We start from the raw sequence: 19,927 nt of genomic DNA, 5'->3' as shown, positions 1-19,927 counted from the left end.
GATTGAATACGGCCAAAATTTGTATATTCATATTGTTATAGATCCTTTGTAAACAGAGTACATACCCATTACACACGTGCAAGCAGAGACAAGTATGAGGTTAAATATTAAAATATTGTCCTGGCAATGGCATGTTGTTTGCTTACGTTTGTCTGGGGCTTACATTTTGAATGTTATATTAGATATTAAAACAGTTTTAACTTCAGTTCACGACATACTCACTGATTCTTTGGCTTGGAGCTAGCCATGTGGCAACAATTTGAGTTTTTTAATTATAACAGACCATTAAAAACATTGACCCCGACGTGATTTGAACACGCAACCTTCTGATCTGGAGTCAGACGCGCTACCGTTGCGCCACGAGGTCTGAAACCACAGGATGGCCTTTCATGTATGTGACTGTGTCCAAACACAATACATTTTCTGTTGGTATGCCTAGTTTTTCACAGTTTGCTATCACGAAACAGAGAATGGTGGCAGATTACAGACAGTTAAGTGCATGTCTGTAACAGGGTGGACATATTATATGCCTGATTCACTGAAAATGTGTTTATAATTAATTAAGTGCTGGAGCTTGGCCAACATGTTTTTCTACAAGTCTAATATTTCCCCTTTATAGTAAAACAGAAAAGGAATATAAATTCGGAAATAAAAATGGAAAATGTTGCATGGTCCAAATGGTACTGTTTTGTGATATTGACCCATGCCCATTGCGTAAAACGATAAAAGTAATCATAGCACTCAACTATGTCTGCAGAGAAGGTTCTAATTCATAACTTTTTTCTTATTGTCTATATGGCCGGTTAGCTCAGTTGGTTAGAGCGTCGTGCTAATAACGCGAAGGTCGCGGGTTCGATACCCGTACTGGCCACAGACTTTTATTTTATTTATTTTATTGTATTACTAGATGAATCTTTAGTGCATTTGGTACTGAGGGGACATCAGTAATTAACAGAACATAACAGGTACCATATGCAAATTGATGGGGAGATACAGACATCATAAAACCAACATAGATTTACACAACTGATGTCCAGGCCAAGCATTAGTCTCCTCACATCAAATCACAGTGGTGGGCCGTCAGGGCCAGCAAGGCCTTCTCTGCTGGCCTAAACATCATCAGAATATAATTTAAAAATATATATATTTTCCCACAAATATGTATTAAATTATTCCCCAGAGTAAGAGTTACACTCTTCATTTCATAGCGTTCCTCTTGGTTGCACTGCTTCCAGCCCCAGGTTGAGATTTGGAGGGCTGGTCTTTATGTTAGATATTTTATCCAATCATATTCAGCCATCATGTGTTGCCATGTAGTAGTGCCTGCACGTCTTTTGGATTACCAATATTGAGAGGCAGGTCCTATATGGGCAGGTCTCAGAACTAGGAAACTGAAATTGATCAACAAATTAATTTGCGTACTACTAAACTGTTTTTTCAACCCACAATGGCGGAAGGAGAAGATATTGATTTGGTTGAGGATATAATTATAACGCCATTCTCAAGACAAACTTTTCAAGAAAAGTTAGACATTGTCAGGAGAGGTAGACGCCGACGCTACAAAGCCGACGCTACAAAGACAGGCTCCGAGAAGCACTGCAAACTGTACTGCTGCGAATGCCTATTATTTGCAAGTGATCGATTTGGTGTTTGGGACTGTGTAGGACAGGGGTGTCAAAGTCAAATGGACGGAGGGCCAAATAAAAAATTTAGCTACAAGCCGAGGGCCGGACTGTTCGAATGTTCATTGAAAATTTTTTAAATGACGCATATAGTCTAGTGAACCTAATTGAACCTACTGAAAACCTAACAAATATATTCCAATATGATCAGATAAATAAAGCAATATTTTCTTATGGCTCTGTCAGTAATCTTTAATTTTCAACAGACACAAAAGACAAATTTCCTTTATATAAAAATCCCCATAACATGAACATTAAATGAAAGAAACCGGTATTCAAGGCACCATCAGTAGCCTATATTTTCTATTTTAGCAAAAGTGGGCTAAATTTACTTCAAAGAAAAAAACAATAATAGCAATTTTCTATCATCCACTCAACTGAAATATTTTTAAAATATAATTGGATTGAAATACAATAAAATAAAGTGCAAAAATCTATTAATCAAAAACAACACTTTGTTTAAGGAGAAGTAACATGCAGTGAAAACAAATATTAAACTTTAACTTTTAAACTTGAACTGAGTAAAAACTCTAAATATGTGATTGCACAGTAATGTTCACTTGTTTGAGGTTGAGGGTGATACTTGGTGGTGTCCCATCTTTTCCACAAGTTCATCAATGTTCGGGGTAAGGCTCTGAGCTGAGGAAATCCTCAGAATTGAGTGGAGGTGTTCAGCAGTAAGTCGACTTCTGTGTGATGTTTTGTTCAGGTTCATCAAAGAAAAAAGTTGTTCACACAGGTATGTGCTGCCAAACATAGACAACGTTTGAGCAGCCTGGATGCGCAGCTGGGGCATTGTGTCGGGGAAGAAACGGGCGAACTCCGCAGCACCCACTGCCGCATATTTTGCCCTCAGTGCATCATTGCATTGGAGGTCAATCAACTCCATTTGGAGGTTTGGTGGTGAGCTTTCCACGTCAACAGCAAATGGGTTACCGAGCAGTTCCAACCTGCTTTTTGTGCTTCAAAGTCAGCAAATCGGCGTCGAAAGTCAGCGGCAAGCATACCTATTTTATCAGCCAACTGTGCGCTCGGGAACGCACTGGTAGAGAGCTTCTCTTTCATGGTCTGGCAGCTGGGAAAGTGGCTCAAATTTTCTTTCCGCATCTGCGTTTCCCACAGAGTCAGTTTGGTTTTAAATGCCTTCACTGTACTGTACATATCAGAGATGACATGATCCCGACCCTGCAGCTGCAAGTTCATTGCATTCAGATGACTCGTAATGTCACACAGAAAAGCCATTTCACACAGAAACATTTCGTCTCGGAGTTGTGTTGTGTCTTTCCCTTTGCTGTCCAAGAACAGACAAATCTCCTCACGAAGCTCGAAACATCTTTGAAGCACCTTTCCCTGGCTTAGCCATCGCACCTCTGTGTGATAAGGCAAATCACCATGCTCCGTTTCTAACTCCGTCAGAAATGCCTTGAACTGGCGGTGATTCAAACCTTTGGCTCTGATAAAGTTAACTGTGCGCGTGATGATGCTCATTACATGCTCCATTTTCAAGGCTTTACCGCACAACGCTTCCTGGTGTATGATACAATGATAAGCTGTCAGCTCACCTGTCGCGTTTTCCTCTTGCATCTTTTCCCGTATCTTCGCCACCAGTCCGCTCCTGTGTCCACACATCGCAGGTGCTCCGTTGGTTGTCAAACCCACGAGTTTTTCCCAAGGCAGCTCCATCTCATTTACACATCTTGACACCTCTTCATACAAATCATGCCCCGTAGTTGTGCCATGCATAGGACGTAAAGCCAAAAACTCCTCTGTCACGCTTAGGCTGGAGTCCACTCCGCGGATGAAAATTGACAACTGGGCAATGTCAGAAATGTCGGTGCTCTCATCCACAGCCAAGGAATATGCAATGAAATCTTTTCCCTTTTTCACAAGCTGCTCTTTTAGATTGATGGACAACTGGTCTACTCTCTCGGCAATGGTGTTTCTGCTCAGACTCACATTTAAAAAGAGTTGCCTTTTTTCTGGGCAAACTTCGTCACAAACTTTAATCATGCAGTTTTTGATGAAATCCCCTCCGTAAATGGCCGGGCTGATTTAGCGATCTCTTCTGCCAAAATAAAACTGGCCTTGACAGCAGCCTGGCCTTGTGATTTGGCTTTTTTGAACAGAGCCTGTCGAGATTTGAGGCCTCGTTTTAATTCCTCTGCCTTTTGTAGCCTTTGTTCCATGTCCATATTCTTGTTTTTGTCCGCGTGTTTCGTTTCATAATGTCGTCTCAGATTATACTCTTTCAGTACCGCCACACTTTCTCCACACAGAAGACACACAGGTTTTCCAGCTACCTCCGTGAACATATACTCCGACTCCCACCTTGTTTGAAACCCCGGTTCTCAGTGTCCACCTTCCGTTTTGCCATTTTTGATGGGTATCTGAAAGTTAATTTTACTGTGATGCTGACGACTGCTGTGCCAATAAATATTGAAATGAAGCAGCCTACTGCTCGGTGCGTCACCGTTGCATTGTGGGAAATGTAGTATTGGTGCGTGTAAAAGATCTGCGGGCTGCCGGCTTGCTGCGGTCTGCGGGCCGGTTCTAATAATAAATCAAGATCATCCCAGGGGCCGTAAAAAACCTTCTCGCGGGCCGGATGTGGCCCGCGGGCCTTGACTCTGACATATGTGGTGTAGGACTTCACTGAAGGCCCAGGCCCCAGAACCACGGCACGCTACTGTCAAATCATGAATGTGAAAGGACTAATTTTGTACTTCAGTTGCACTTTTCCACACGGATGAAATACACTATATGACCAAAAGTATGTGGACACTTGCTTGTCAAACATCTCATTCCAAAATCAGACGTGTCCAGTTAGTTATTTGGTAGAACAGAACATGAGCAGTACTCCAGACCTCCTTGGTAGGATTTAAAGACAACAAGGAATAGATTTGATTCCTAGGGTGATGTAAAAAGTGTTTCCGCCCGGTCTCGAACCGGGGACCTTTCGCGTGTTAGGCGAACGTGATAACCACTACACTACGGAAACTGGAATAAGTAGGTAAGGAGTAATTCTAATGTACGGGAGTCGCAAAAACTTTAAAACCGTTTTATAGAATAGGTACATGAAGAAATTTAAAGAAATGGTCAAGGATTACTATTTGCACTCACATACATTCAATCCCAATCCTTTGTATCACAAGGTTAGAGAAGGCCTGCTTTGCATTTTCATGTTGCACACTAACATCATGGCGCCAGAGAAGACAGCTGACGTTTTACGTACGCGCTCCTAACCGAACGTGTTTTTTTCGTTGTTTGTAACTTATTTTTTTAAACTTATTAACTTAAGTCAGAAAACTGCCAAATGGAAGCCTTGTCTTAACGGACAGTAAGGATTCCAGGAGTTACAGGACAAAAACTGCTAAAAGAGCATGGAGCAGGGCTGTGTCTCCAGACAAAGTGGTGGTACAAAATAAGTTACAAACAACAACAAAAAAATACAAAATACAAAAATGACAAAATAGCACAGTTGGTTAGGAGCCCGTAAAACAGCAGCTATCCCCTCCGGTGCCATGGGTTAAACATGGTGTACGCAGTCCAGCAAAATGTACATGAATTGACCATTCTTCCATTATGAAATTATGGGTTATAACAGAAGCCTCCTTAGCGCAGTAGGTAGCGCGTCAGTCTCATAATCTGAAGGTCGTGAGTTCGATCCTCACAGGGGGCAGTAATTTTTACCAACAGTCTCTTTTTATTCCACGGGAGAGTAAAATGTTGGCAACATAATTTAGTGTTTGTCGTCTGCCGAAATTGTTTTTATATCAAATGCAAACACTTAAATTGGCTAATGGTAGGTTGTAGAGGTGCTATAATGCAAAGTGTGTGTTACAATGTGAAGATTGAAATTAATCTGGTAATGTAAAACGTAGGATTTCTTTCACTTACCCTTTCAAAAGCGGACAGTTACAGCTAATTTAGATACGCAAGTGTTTCGCGTAGTTTTCTTCTGAGCTGTGTACTGTTGGGATCCTGTATTTTACATTATAGCCATTACCATATTAATGATTGAATATTATCTGCTGTTGGCTTGTGTGGATGTATGTATGTGTTATGCAACATAGCTGACTTGAAACATTGTTAAAAGTATCAGGGCCATGGGACTTTCTCATGATGGAAAAATACAGAGAAGCATGAAGAAAGGAACTGTTCAAATTAGTTGGGAGGGGGGCACATTCAGTGCGGGGTGTTGCGAGAACAAGCGGTCTTTTGTTAGATAACAGGAGCCAGGTGCGAGATAACGGTGTGGAGCATGAGAGCCTGGATGTTCTTCACATCTATCAACAGAAGCGCCAAGAGGCGGGACCCGCCTGAGCGCCTGCAATAGACTGGACAAGTTTAAACCACGCCCAGTCTCTACTGTGATAGGCCAACAGACGGGTTGGAACTGTCTATCACAGTATAAAGAATACTGTTTTTACATACGTCTTGTCAGTTCTCTGTTCTGCCCTGCGTGGTATTACAGAGTGCCCGTATATACGAAAGTTGCATTTGCCATTTATTACTTAGCTAATAGAAAATGCACAGTATAAAATAGGTGACTCATTGTTATATTTATCCTGATACCAGATTTGAATTTACGCAACTCTAACAGTACTCGGGTTCGATTCCCGGCCAGTGAAATAAGATACTTTGCTTCACTCACCCTTTGAAATTAACCTCTGCATGTATCCTGTCGCTTTCAAAAACTGAACTCTCCTTGGTAAATTACAGCCAAGCGTTGGTGGTATAGTGGTGAGCATAGCTGCCTTCCAAGCAGTTGACCCGGGTTCGATTCCCGGCCAACGCAGCTGATTTTTGTCTTGATAAGAATAAAGTACTGAAGTTTTATTCTAGTCATGTGGTTTTTACTCTCTTTTACTTCGTTCTGTTCAATCTCTTTATTTTTATCCATCCAGCCCTGAGTTCTGTTTCATTGACATGGCATGCGGTGTATTCAAAGGGCAGGGATGGGGTGGCCTGAAACTACTCTGCCATGTGTTCTCCCAATGATTTAGGCTGCAGAATGTTTTTCTTTCAGTAAACAGCCTTTATTTTAGCCTTTATTTTGATTTGGACAAATAACAGTGTATCACTAATGCACATATATTCAATATATATATATTTTTACATAAAATGTTGATAGTCAAAAGCCCCTTGCAGGTATAGGATGTGTCTCGTTGCCAACGGTGAGTCGAGGAAATTTCTGGTTGCGAAAACCAATCATATCGCCGTCTGCAACCAAGAGCCCGCCTGCCCAAATACTTTGCCTGTCCTGACCCTGAGCCCACCCACCCGCCTGCTGTCCTGTACCTTTGGCCCACCTCTGGATTACTGACCTATGGCGGATTTGACCCTGCCTGCCATCCTGTACCTTTGCCCCTATACTCTGGATTATCAACTCCTGCCTGCCTTGAGCTGTTGTTACTTGCCCCTGTTGCTATAATAAACATTGTTACTTTGACAGTCTGCATCTGGGTTTTACCTTGATTCCTAATAGATATTGATGATATCTGCATTTTCATGCTAAAAAGAAAGTGAACATCTGACTCACTTATTTTATGAATGTAAATCTGTGATAGAAAAACCTTGCAGAATACTTATTTACCATTATGAACACTACCCATGTTTTTGACATGAAGGATATAATATGTTACTATTGCAATGAAAAATTGAAATTATTGGGAGTTTAAACAATTATTTTTGTCAAATACTTTATACACAAACAACATTTTTTGAATTCTATACCAAAATTACAAATATTTTGGTTTGAATTTAATAATCTTAAAACATTATCCCTTGTGAATAACAACAAGAATAACATCTTCCTGAATCATATTTATTCTGAGTGAATACAATTGCACTAGAATTGTCGTTTTTTTAAATGATTTTTTAAATATATTTTTTACAAATGTTATATGTATTTATTACCTTCTTGTTTAGACCTGTGTGTTTTGTTTTGTTAAATGTTTGATGTAGGGATGGATGTAAATTGTTGTTGATTTTGTATGATGAATAAAAAAAATATCGGAGTACAATTATTGTAGGAATTGACAATCACGAGGGGTCTTTCATGACGTCGAGAGATGCGTTTTTGAGATCAGAAGGAACAGCGTTTGCACTGTGTTGATAATTTCTGGTGAGTTATTTGCCAAGTTATATCATATTTTTGTTCATCAATGAAAATTCTGGAAAGTTCATGGTGTGCGCGCCAGTGGACTTTTGCCAGAGGAGAGAGAGAGATACATTAAACTTGGCAGTAGAAAATCTTAACAGTATATTTGACCTCTCAGCTTCCCTATCAAATCTAAAAATCTCAAATAGAAAACCAAAGAAAATGAACAACAATGACAAATGGTTTGATGAAGAATGCAAAAATCTAAGAAAGAAATTGAGAAACCTGTCCAACCAAAAACATAGAGACCCGGAAAACCTGAGTCTACGCCTTCACTATGGTGAATCACTAAAACAATACAGAAATACACTACGGAAAAAGAAGGAACAGCATGTCAGAAACCAGCTCAATGTAATTGAAGAATCCATAGACTCTAACCACTTCTGGGAAAATTGGAAAACACTAAACAAACAACAACACGAAGAATTATCTATCCAAAATGGAGATGTATGGGTAAACCACTTCTCCAATCTTTTTGGCTCTATAACAAAGAATAAAGAGCAAAAACATATACATGATCAAATACAGATCTTAGAATCAACTATTAAAGACTACCAGAACCCACTGGATTCTCCAATTACATGGAATGAGTTACAGGACAAAATAAAAACCCTCCAACCCAAAAAGGCCTGTGGTGTTGATGGTATCCTCAATGAAATGATCAAATATACAGACAACAAATTCCAATTCGCTATACTAAAACTCTTTAACATCATCCTTAGCTCTGGCATGTTCCCCAATATTTGGAACCAAGGACTGATTACCCCAATCCACAAAAATGGAGACAAATTTGACCCCAATAACTACCGTGGAATATGCGTCAACAGTAACCTTGGGAAAATCCTCTGCATTATCATTAACAGCAGACTCGTACACTTCCTCAATGAAAACAATGTACTGAGCAAATGTCAAATTGGCTTTTTACCAAATTACCGTACAACAGACCATGTATTCACCCTGCACACCCTAATTGACAACCAAACAAACCAAAACAAAGGCAAAGTCTTCTCATTCTTTGTTGATTTCAAAAAAGCCTTCGACTCAATTTGGCATGAGGGTCTGCTATACAAACTGATGGAAAGTGGTGTTGGGGGTAAAACATACGACATCATAAAATCCATGTACACAAACAACAAGTGTGCGGTTAAAATTGGCAAAAAACACACAAATTTCTTCACACAGGGTCGTGGGGTGAGACAGGGATGCAGCTTAAGCCCCACCCTCTTCAACATATATATCAATGAACTGGCGCGGGCACTAGAAAAGTCTGCAGCACCCGGCCTCACCCTACTAGAATCCGAAGTCAAATGTCTGCTGTTTGCTGATGATCTGGTACTTCTGTCACCAACCAAGGAGGGCCTACAGCAGCACCTAGATCTTATGCACAGATTCTGTCAGACCTGGGCCCTGACAGTAAATCTCAGTAAGACCAAAATAATGGTGTTTCAAAAAAGGTCCAGTCACCAGGACCACAAATACAAATTCCATCTAGACACTGTTGCCCTAGAGCACACAAAAAACTATACATACCTTGGCCTAAACATCAGCGCCACAGGTAACTTCCACAAAGCTGTGAACGATCTGAGAGACAAGGCAAGAAGGGCATTCTATGCCATCAAAAGGAACATAAATTTCAACATACCAATTAGGATCTGGCTAAAAATACTTGAATCAGTCATAGAGCCCATTGCCCTTTATGGTTGTGAGGTCTGGGGTCCGCTCACCAACCAAGACTTCACAAAATGGGACAAACACCAAATTGAGACTCTGCACGCAGAATTCTGCAAAAATATCCTCCGTGTACAACGTAGAACACCAAATAATGCATGCAGAGCAGAATTAGGCCGATACCCACTAATTATCAAAATTCAGAAAAGAGCTGTTAAATTCTATAACCACCTAAAAGGAAGCGATTCCCAAACCTTCCACAACAAAGCCATCACCTACAGAGAGATGAACGTGGAGAAGAGTCCCCTAAGCAAGCTGGTCCTGGGGCTCTGTTCACAAACACACCCTACAGAGCCCCAGGACAGCAGCACAATTAGACCCAACAAAATCATGAGAAAACAAAAAGATAATTACTTGACACATTGGAAAGAATTAACAAAAAAACAGAGCAAACTAGAATGCTATTTGGCCCTAAACAGAGAGTACACAGCGGCAGAATACCTGACCACTGTGACTGACCCAAAATGAAGAAAAGCTTTGACTATGTACAGACTCAGCGAGCATAGCCTTGCTATTGAGAAAGGCCGCCGTAGGCAGACATGGCTCTCAAGAGAAGACAGGCTATGTGCTCACTGCCCACAAAATGAGGTGGAAACTGAGCTGCACTTCCTAACCTCCTGCCCAATGTATGACCATATTAGAGAGACATATTTCCCTCAGATTACACAGATCCACAAAGAATTCGAAAACAAATCCAATTTTGAAAAACTCCCATATCTACTGGGTGAAATTCCACAGTGTGCCATCAGAGCAGCAAGATTTGTGACCTGTTGCCACGAGAAAAGGGCAACCAGTGAAGAACACGCACCATTGTAAATACAACCCATATCTATGCATATTTATTTTATCTTGTGTCTTTTACCATTTGTACATTGTAAAAACACTGTATATATATAATATGACATTTCTAATGTCTATATTGTTTTGAAACGTCTGTATGTGTGATGTCTACTGTTAATTTCACTTTATATATTATCTACCTTACTTGCTTTGGCAATGTTAACACATGTTTCCCATGCCAATAAAGCCCTTGAATTGAATTGATACATTTGCGCAGCAGGTCAAATAATGATATACAGACTAGATAGACAATTCTAGATAGCCAATTCAAATCATATTGTGTAGTTTGGCAGGGTTATTTCGATAGTTAACTATTTAGCTATGAGCATGTATTCATGTCGTGTCCGATGTCCTAAAATAACTTTGAACCGCAAATGGCCAACACGGTTGATATGGGTGGCGGTTGATGAAACCAACGCTGCATACCCGGTTGTAAAACCGTCTCTCAAGCGCTCAAAATTTGCTAGGATTCTCTTCTATTCAATACTGGCCATGTAATTCTGACAAAGTCAAAAAAACTTTGGATTAGAATAGCCTAATTGAGAAGTAACTCCTATGCTGTCATGATCTCCCCTGAACGCAGAATATTTTATCCTTACAAATAGATACACGTCGTAGTTCGCTAACTCGCCCACCCTAGCCATTTAATCCCTGGTTCATTGAATGAGGGAATCATTTTTTATAAAGACATAAAACCTATTTGGTTGTAATTGTAGTGTTGCAGGGTGGTCAACCATCCGGAGAGTCCTCGGGAGCTATTGGATGTGCAGGCTTTTGTTCCAACCCAGTTGAACACACCACATTGTAAAAAAATAAAATAAAATCAACTGCTCAGCAGTAAACTGACTCTGGCGTGTTTGAGCAGGGTTGGATCAAAAGCCTGCACACCCAGTAGCTCTGCAGATGGAGGATTGACGGACCACATGTGTTTTAATCAGTAGCCTATCAGTGCAGTATTTTACTTTGTGGGGGGTTGAGTGCCTTGCTCAAGGCCACAACGCAGGAGATATATAATACATGGTATCAGAGACTAGCAGCATTCCATTGTCAATACCAGTGATAATAATTCATGTTATTTTGCGAAGTGGTACCTTGCATCATACCACACAATTTTAAATCACATTTTTGGCCCATGGTGTCACAGATGTTTGTTTTTGCTTTTTTGGGGGGGAGTGACTTGAGTTTTCGGACATGTAAAGAATCAGTCCTACTTGCCCGAATGACAAGTCTCGAAAAAAGTTCATGTGGAGCCCTGGTCTAAAGGGATAGTCCATGGTAGCCCGTCATTATAAATAAGAATTGGTTCTGAACTGACTCCTTGTTAAATCAAATAAATTGTGTGCTTTGCAATTTCACCAGCTGAGGGCAGTATAGTACACCAAACAGTCCTGTATTTGCTCCAGCATGGTTGTCAGAAAGTTAGTTTTTTCCATAATCACAGGCAAAATAGCCATTTTACAGCTGCGTGTTCGAGTAAGTTTTTCACTGTCACCATTCACCAAAATATTATTCAGTCACCTGGAATTTGATTCCTAAGACAATATAGGCCTATTTGCATAATAAATAAAATGTTTTTATAAAGGTTGTTTTATAAAGCCTGATATGTCAGATTGTCAAACTCAAGTGACACTTTGAATACCATTAAATATGTATATTTTGAATTAATCAAACATGCCCTTTATTGGGTTAAATAGGATGTCATTATCTATACTGTTTTATAAACTGGGTGGTTCAAGCCCCGAATGCTGATCGGCTGACCGGTATGCCCCAAAATTACTTATTACTGTTCTAATTAAGTTGGTAACCAGTGTATAAAAGCCTGAACGGACCTCGGGGGTTTGTGGTATATGGCCAATATATCATGGCTAACGGCTGTATCCAGGCAATGTGTTGTATATTGTATATTGTATATTGGCCATACACTAAATATAAATATCCAACCCACTGGGCATAAACGTCAAATTAACGTTTATTCCACGTTGGTTTAACCTAATTTAATTAGTTTATTGGTTTAACCGGTGTGTGCCCATTCGATATTATGTACATATCAGGCTATTGAGCATACTAGGGCTACCTACTCTGCTTATTTTTTTTTTTACTCTGATTATTGCTTATTGTACTTCAATGTTGAGGGAGCTAGCGCACAAGCATTTCGATGAACCTTTTATACCGTGACGAATAACATTTGATTTGATTTTGGTCTCCTTCGTTGTGTTGTGGGTGTGACAGATCTAAAGTGTAGGCTATGGATTTCCCAGGTCTAATACATGAATAAAATGTCTACATGACCTAAAAGGAATCGCCAGTGACCCACCAATGAGTCTAGACTCTCGAGACTCTAGTCTCGACCATATGGGAACACTAGATATAGTTCTATGTCAATGCACAATCCATCATGAAGCCATATGTTATGTTTAGTATTACATTGTTATTGATTACTGCATTGTTGCAGTTAGAGCTTGCAAGAAAGGTATTTCACTGTGTGCACGTGCCATTAAAAACGTGAAACTTGAAATATAGCCTACAGAAAATCTTTGATTAAATGAAATAGCCCAACCTGAAAATGAGATATGATTTATTCACATCTGACACCCGTTCTGATCATGGAGGGTGGGGGGGTGGGGGGGAGTGAACGCGTGTGCATAGCTTCGGAGAGAAGCGCATGGCTTGGGGGAGAGAAGTATGCACGCAGTCGAACAGCGCCTGTTGAGTGTGGGACGTCTACCAATCTTCGTCTACCACAATACCGTCTCTCCCCTCCCCAAGACAAGATCCTATAGGCTCAGTGTGGAAGGGCCTTTATGCATTAAAACCAATAATGTGAGAACCCGATGCAGACCTCGTGTCATGGACGTTTAATTGTAACAACAGCTCCATTTTATTTGTGTCGTACATTTTCTTAACCGGCGGTGAAATCATCGATTTACACTAACCTACTGATACCTGGATTGAGATGCGGCAATGTTCCGAGCAATATGCACACGTGTAAACTTCTGCTGGATTTGGCTGGCTGTTCTGTTTCTCCTGAAAGTAGAGGATGTTGGCGCGTACAGCTGTCATGAGGTGAAGACTGCTTTCCAGGTGCGACAGATCGGTCCGCTGAAGTGGGTACCGGAGACACCTGGAACAGGTAACTGTCTGCCTATCCCGCGGGTCAACAGTGACAGGCTAGGTTAACATTTAGTTCTGCACATTGCAGCGAGATCATGCCGACTGATAGTTTTACACTCAAATATAAAGGCATTTCTATTGCATTGCTTTCCAGTAGTGTTAGTTCAGTGTAGCCTATTCACATCTAAACGCTGTTGCTCTTGTACGTTTAGCCTATTGAAATTACAATTCTGCAGGTACATGAGAAGAGTTACGCATGTCAGAAGGCTAAACACAGCTCATTTGTCAACACTTTCGAGCAAGAAAATGCACAGGTATGGAAAAGGAGTTCGTGACATTTAGATTCACAGTCGGTATTGTCATTCATCATGCTCATGTCAAGAGCGCACGTGGTTGAGAGGAGTCATATGCTGAGAGTCGGTGTAAAGGAATACTAATTGACAGACACCTCCAAGGTTTTGACTCAGCCCTGACAGGCGAACAGCAACAGGATGGTGTTATAACAACATACAGTGATCTCGCCGATTAGACAGGCCTACAAAAGTATCATCTGCTCATACGTGTTGCACTAGAGGAGAAGGCTCTTCCAGGTCCTTTGAACAGGTGTTTTGCTATAGGCATTTGTCACTTTATCAATAATTGCCATACTGGATAAAGCACAAACATTTGGATTTCTTATTGTGAGAGCATGCAATGCAACTAACTGCCACAGAGTGATTATATAACCTACTGAGAATTGTTTTAATTAGAATGGTTTGATATCACAGCCAAGCATCCCTGTATCAACTTGGCAATAGTATTGAATAAATAACTAGAATCTTAAAATATTAAAAGATTTCACAGGCCCAACCAGCTGCTTACCAAGCAAACATTTTGCCTTGAGAAATGAATGAATCGTTTTGCTAATTTCGTTGTCAGAGCGCTCAGCAGTGAGACACATATGACTTCTGAAGCCCAAGCTTTGAGCTGGAGAAAACCAGAGGGAGGAGAGAGTTTCTCATAGACTATAGACAGCTTTTCCCAAACTCGGTCCCGGGGACCCCAAGGGGCGCACGTTTTGGTTTTTGTACCTAGCACAACACAGCTGATTCTAATAATTAATTCATCATCAAGCTTTGATTATTTGAATCAGCTGTGTAGCGCTAGGGAAAAAACTAAACGTGCACCTCTTGGAGTCCCCGGGACCGAGTTTGGGAAACACCGGACTAGAACCTCTCCAGAGACAAGGTTACTGATGTTTTCCTCAGATTGTTCCTCAGAAGTCAGATTTCTCTTAATAATTTCATGCCTGTGTGATGTTGAGATCTGATACTTTTGGACCTATTCAGAACAAATACGAAACAGATAATTGGAAGCGAAGTTGAGTGCAAGTTTGATGCTGATACAGGATAGGCTTGTAGACACCATCTACCGTATGTCTTCATATCTGTATGGAACATTAGGCCGACAGTAGCAGTAGGGCCATTATCGTCTTATAGAGGTTTGGCTACACCACAGGTCCACGGTCAGCTTTCTTGGTTAGCATATAATGACTAAGATTAGGAAACCTGATCCTAGATCTGTTTTTTTGAGGCATAAACTATCTGGTGCTCTTAAAGGGATACTTCGGGATTATGACAATGATGCCCATTATCTATTTCCCCATAGTCCGATTAACACGTGGCTACTTTTTTATGTCTCCGTGTCAACTATTAAGGAAGTTAGAGGTAGCTTTGTGAGCAAATGCAAACTAACTTTAGCGTAATGACTGGAAGTCTATGCAGATACCCATAGACTTCCAGCAATTGTGCTAGCGCTAGTTAGCAACTTCCTGCAAACTGCACGCAGAGACATAAAAATGGTATCCACAAGTTCATCTGACTCTGGCCCAAATCTCTTTAAGGAGCAAGTGGTGAAGACTATGGTTTGGGCTTGTATCCAGCAGCTATGCTGATTTGATTCAAAAGTCGGTCCCTGGGGAGAGCTGGTGGTTTGAACCCCAAGATCCCCAATTGGTAGCGGCTAATTGGGGATCCTGGGGTTCAAACAGGAAACAAAACACAACAAATAATATACATAACATTACATCATCTCTGTCTCACACTTCAGAAATAGCAGATGTCTTTTCACAGTCCCCGTTGTTCCGTAAGGTGTTCCTTTATCTGTTTTTAAAATCTGTTTTTATTGCTAGCTTGAGTTAGCTGGGATGGCAGAGAGTTCTGTTTAGTCATGACTCTATTTAACGCTGTGCATTTCCCAGCTTCTGTTCTGGACTGGGGACTGTGAAGAGACCTCTGATTGCTTCTTTTGTGTTGTACCGATGAGTGTCTGAACTGTGTGCCAACTGCTTGAACAGACAGGTCGGTGCCTACAACACATCAACAGCTCGCACAAAGACCAATAGTGATGCAGTCAATCTCTCCTCAACTTTGAGCCAGGAGAGATTGACGTGCATGTTGTTGACATCGCCCTCCGTGTACAATTTAAGTGCAGTGCCGTGCTTTTCTGTTCTGGACCAACTTCAATTGACCTATGTCCCTCTTTGCTGAACATGACCACACTACTGGTCAGTAGTCCAGGTGCGACAAAACTAGGGCCTGTAGGACCGGGCTGGTCGATTGAGATGTCAAGAAAGCAGAGCAAAGTCTTATCATGGACAGATCTCTTCCCATTTTAGCAACCATTGAGTCGATATGTTTTGACCATGACAGCTTGCTGTCTAGGGCTACGCCCAGCAATTTAGTCTCCTCAACTTGCTCAATCGCCACATTATTCAATAGAAGATCTAAATGAGGTTTAGCATTGCGCGAGTGAATTGTCCCATAAACAATGAGATATGTTGTACCAGCCTATTGCTAGTTTATCCATTCTGAAACTGACAGGAGCTTTATGTTAAGGGTGTCAGTGATTTATTTTACTGTCGTAGCCGACGTGTATACAGTTGTGTCGTCAGAGTACATAGACACAGAGGCTTTATCCAAGGTCAGTGGAAGGTCATTAGTAAAAGCAAAACAACAATTGTCTAAGCCGGCTGCCCTGCGGTAACCCGCACTCAAACCAATTTGAATTAGAGGGTTCCATTAAAGAAAACTAAAGAAAGAAAACCCTCTGTGTTCTACTCTGAGTTCTATTTTTTAAAAATCTTTATTTAACTAGGCAAGTCAGTTAAGAACAAATTCTTATTTTCAATGACAGCCTAGTGGGTTAACTTGCCTGTTCATGGGCAGAACAAAAGATTTGTAACTTGTCAGCACAGGGGTTTGGAACTTGCAACCTTCTGGTTACTAGTCCAATGCTCTAACCACTAGGCTACATTGCCGCCGATAGGTAACTCTCAGTCCACGATTAGGCAGAGGATGCAAAATCCGTCACACCTGCGTTTTTTTCAGCAATAGGTTGTGATCAATGATATTCAAAAGCTGAACTCTAACAAAACAGCTCCCACAATCTTCTCACAATCAATTCCTTTCAGCCAATCATCAGTCATTTGTGTCAGTGCTGAGCATGTTGAGTGCCCTTCCCTATAAGCATGCTGACAGTCTGTAGTTAATTTGTTTTCTGTAAAATAACATTGGATTTGCTCAAACACATTTTTCCCCAAAAGTTTGCTAAGCACTGGTAACACGTTAATCTTGTCAACAAAAAATGCATTAAAGTGGTTGGCAACATCAAAGGGTTTTGTTATGAACAAGCCCATCTGCCTCAATGAAAAATGGAGCTGTTCGCTTTTTTGCCTAGAATTTCATTTAAAGTACTCCAGAGCTTTTTTTTTAACGATGATCATTCTTTATATAATTTATATTTGTTCCGTAGTACCTTTTCTTCTTCGTTATGTTTAGTGATGACTTAATTTACTGTATGTTTGCCAGTCTGCTGTGTTGTCAGACTTATTTGCTATTCTCATTGCTCTCATCCCTCTCAGCCATACAGTTTTTAAATTCATCATCTATCCAAGAGGAAAGTGGCCGTTCTAACAGTCAGTTTCCTAATGGGTGCATGCCTATCAGTAAACCCGGAAGAAGCAGTTTCACAAATTCTTCAAGTATGGCATCATTACACACCTCTTGTATGATCGCTCATACACAGTTTTAGGGCCACTCTTTGGAACTTTGGTTTTTCTAGGCATGGCTATTATATTATGATCACTACATCTGCTGGGTGTGGATATTGCTTTAGAGCACATTTCTTCAGCATTAGATGTGATGCGATCAATACACATGGATGATTTAGTTCCTGATCTGTTTGTAAATACCCTGGTAGGTTGACTGATAACCTGAACCAGATTGCAGGCATCAGTTACAGCTTGAAGCTTCTTTTTGAGCGGGCAGCTTGATGACAACCAGTCAATATTTAGGTCACACCCCCCAAAAAATACCTTTCTGTTGATATCACATACGTACATTATCAATCATTTCACACATATTGTCCAAATACTGACTTTTAGCACTCAGTGGTCTATAGAAACTTCCTACGAGAATAAGCTTTAGGTGAGACAGGTGAACCTGTAGCCATATTACTTCCTCATCCTCTGACATGAGATCCTTACTCAGCCTAACAGGAATATGACTCTGGACATACATGGCAACACCTCCCCCATTTGCATTTACTTTCCTATATATTCTATGATCATGTATAACTACTACTGTATCATCAAAGGAATTATCTAAGTGTTTCAGACATGGCCAGAATATGAATGTTTTCTGATGTTAGTACGTTGTAAATTTCATGATACTTGTTTCTCAGGCTACATATGTTAATAATATGGGCTATTTTTAGTCCTTTTCTGGGTTGCTTGTATGTTATTAGTGCTATTCTGAGAGGCTGCTCCGAGGTAGACATTTATATTTGAGCCGAGGAACAGGAACATAGGAACATAGATTAGGTTACTTACATTGACTGCACTTGTATTTCTCTGGGATATATTACGATATCCATGTCCTCTGTTGCTTATTATGTCAGGGAGGACTAGTGTGCTACCAAACCCAGACAGCCAGTCTCTAACGCAGGCCGCTATGTTGATGTGGATAATCCTGGAACCCCTGCGGTTAGGGTGAATCCCGTCTCTTTTAAAGAGAGTTGGTTGCTCCCACAGCAAGTTAAAAATTGTCACAAAAGGAGACATTCCTGTCTTTGCAAAGTTTCTTCAGGAACTCATTTAGTGCAGCGGGGCGGCTGTAACGTCCCGAACCCATTCTAAAGCACAGCAGGGGGCCAGAGAAGATTATTCTCTTCCCTTTGCCAACAAGGGTGTTCAAGAGAGTGTTGTAGTCTTTCTTCAGTTCCTCAGATTGCCTAAAGCGAATGTAGTTAAAGCCAATGTGGGTGACGATGGTGCCAATACTAGAGTAGTTGGCTAGACCTGTGGGCAGGAGGGAGTTGATGTCTTGGGCACAGGCACCTGGTTGAAAGTGGACCTTGGTCGGCCCTAGGCCTGTTGTGGTGACCGTATGATTAACTCCACACCGGCGGTCACCAGTTATGAAGGCAGTCAAATTGCACATGACCATTTAGTCACTGTAATTAGGCTTCTCCAAGCTCTGATGCTGCTGCTGGTCATTAGTAGCCTACCAAACATACTAACTGCCTGCTACTCAGCACTCTATTGTCCTTTTAATCACTCTGACATCAGTGCAAATGTAATTGAAAATCTAATCAAACACTTCACGAGAGCCCATGAGCTTATGTTGCGCAACATTTCTATAGGCTGTGTAATTGCGGGAGAAAAGAGTGATGGCCGCTAATAAAAAGAGGAGGATCCCATCAGCGTTCTATTGGCTAGGCCTACCATTTTTATCTCTCAACTTTCCTAATATTAAGCACATGGCTTATATTTACAACAGGAGTATAGCCTACCTGGCTGGCATGGAAATAAACCACGAGGAAAAGTGCCCTCCATTCGCTATTTAAGTGCATTGATGGCATTTTTCTGCTTCCCCTGTTTTGTTGCAGGTGTATGATAATGGTTCATTCTAAATCAAAACAAATGCCACACATATATTATTTAGTATATGTAAAGACAAGATTAGTCAAGAATAGTCTGATGGGTGACAATACTAGCCTGTGCATTATATATTATCTCTTGTGAATGATGCCCAGCATAAGAAACAATCATTTTTTTATGCAACTTGTTCGATTCATAGTCACACACCTCATGTAGCCTATCCCATAGGCCTATACATTTTGATAAGGTTTGTATCGCAACTAAAGTGGCCAAGTGACTTCTTAAAATTAAGCACATGAATCCGCTTTACAAGGGGGATAGAGCCTCACTGGAATACATAAGCAGCATGTGAGTTTCAAGTTTGGGGAAGATAATTTCACCATAAAAATGCACCTTTATATTAAAAGCATTACATGCAAAATCACATTTGTGGTCACTTTTGATAAAGGTGTATTTTGCTTATGGAACATTGCTGCGCTTATA

At 40.7% G+C, this 19,927-nt stretch overlaps 1 protein-coding gene and 5 non-coding genes across 7 annotated transcripts in view; 4 read left to right on the top strand and 2 right to left on the bottom strand.

The window, feature by feature from the left end:
* Positions 1 to 295: 295 nt before the first annotated feature.
* On the bottom strand, positions 296 to 367 carry trnaw-cca (transfer RNA tryptophan (anticodon CCA)). Its single transcript has one exon. It is a non-coding gene; the product is annotated as a tRNA-Trp (tRNA).
* A 430-nt stretch (positions 368 to 797) lies between these two features.
* On the top strand, positions 798 to 871 carry trnai-aau (transfer RNA isoleucine (anticodon AAU)). The gene has a single exon. It is a non-coding gene; the product is annotated as a tRNA-Ile (tRNA).
* Positions 872 to 4,607: 3,736 nt separating this feature from the next.
* Positions 4,608 to 4,680, bottom strand: trnav-aac (transfer RNA valine (anticodon AAC)). Its single transcript has one exon. It is a non-coding gene; the product is annotated as a tRNA-Val (tRNA).
* A 608-nt stretch (positions 4,681 to 5,288) lies between these two features.
* trnam-cau (transfer RNA methionine (anticodon CAU)) lies at positions 5,289 to 5,361 on the top strand. Its single transcript has one exon. It is a non-coding gene; the product is annotated as a tRNA-Met (tRNA).
* Positions 5,362 to 6,408: 1,047 nt separating this feature from the next.
* trnag-ucc (transfer RNA glycine (anticodon UCC)) lies at positions 6,409 to 6,480 on the top strand. The gene has a single exon. It is a non-coding gene; the product is annotated as a tRNA-Gly (tRNA).
* Positions 6,481 to 13,092: 6,612 nt separating this feature from the next.
* LOC135514935 (glypican-5-like) overlaps positions 13,093 to 19,927 on the top strand; it is a 220,082-nt gene continuing 213,247 nt past the window's right edge. For both annotated transcript variants that reach the window (XM_064938693.1, XM_064938684.1), the window contains exon 1: positions 13,093 to 13,543. In XM_064938693.1, the coding sequence (XP_064794765.1) occupies positions 13,375 to 13,543 (169 nt within the window). In that variant the 5' untranslated portion in view covers positions 13,093 to 13,374. The remainder of the gene's footprint in view (positions 13,544 to 19,927) is intronic.

This window comes from Oncorhynchus masou, chromosome 3 (assembly GCF_036934945.1).
Source record: "Oncorhynchus masou masou isolate Uvic2021 chromosome 3, UVic_Omas_1.1, whole genome shotgun sequence".
Taxonomy (NCBI): domain Eukaryota; kingdom Metazoa; phylum Chordata; class Actinopteri; order Salmoniformes; family Salmonidae; genus Oncorhynchus; species Oncorhynchus masou.
The sequence above is the reverse complement of the archived record's forward strand: the minus strand, read 5'-3'. Positions and strand labels throughout refer to the sequence as shown.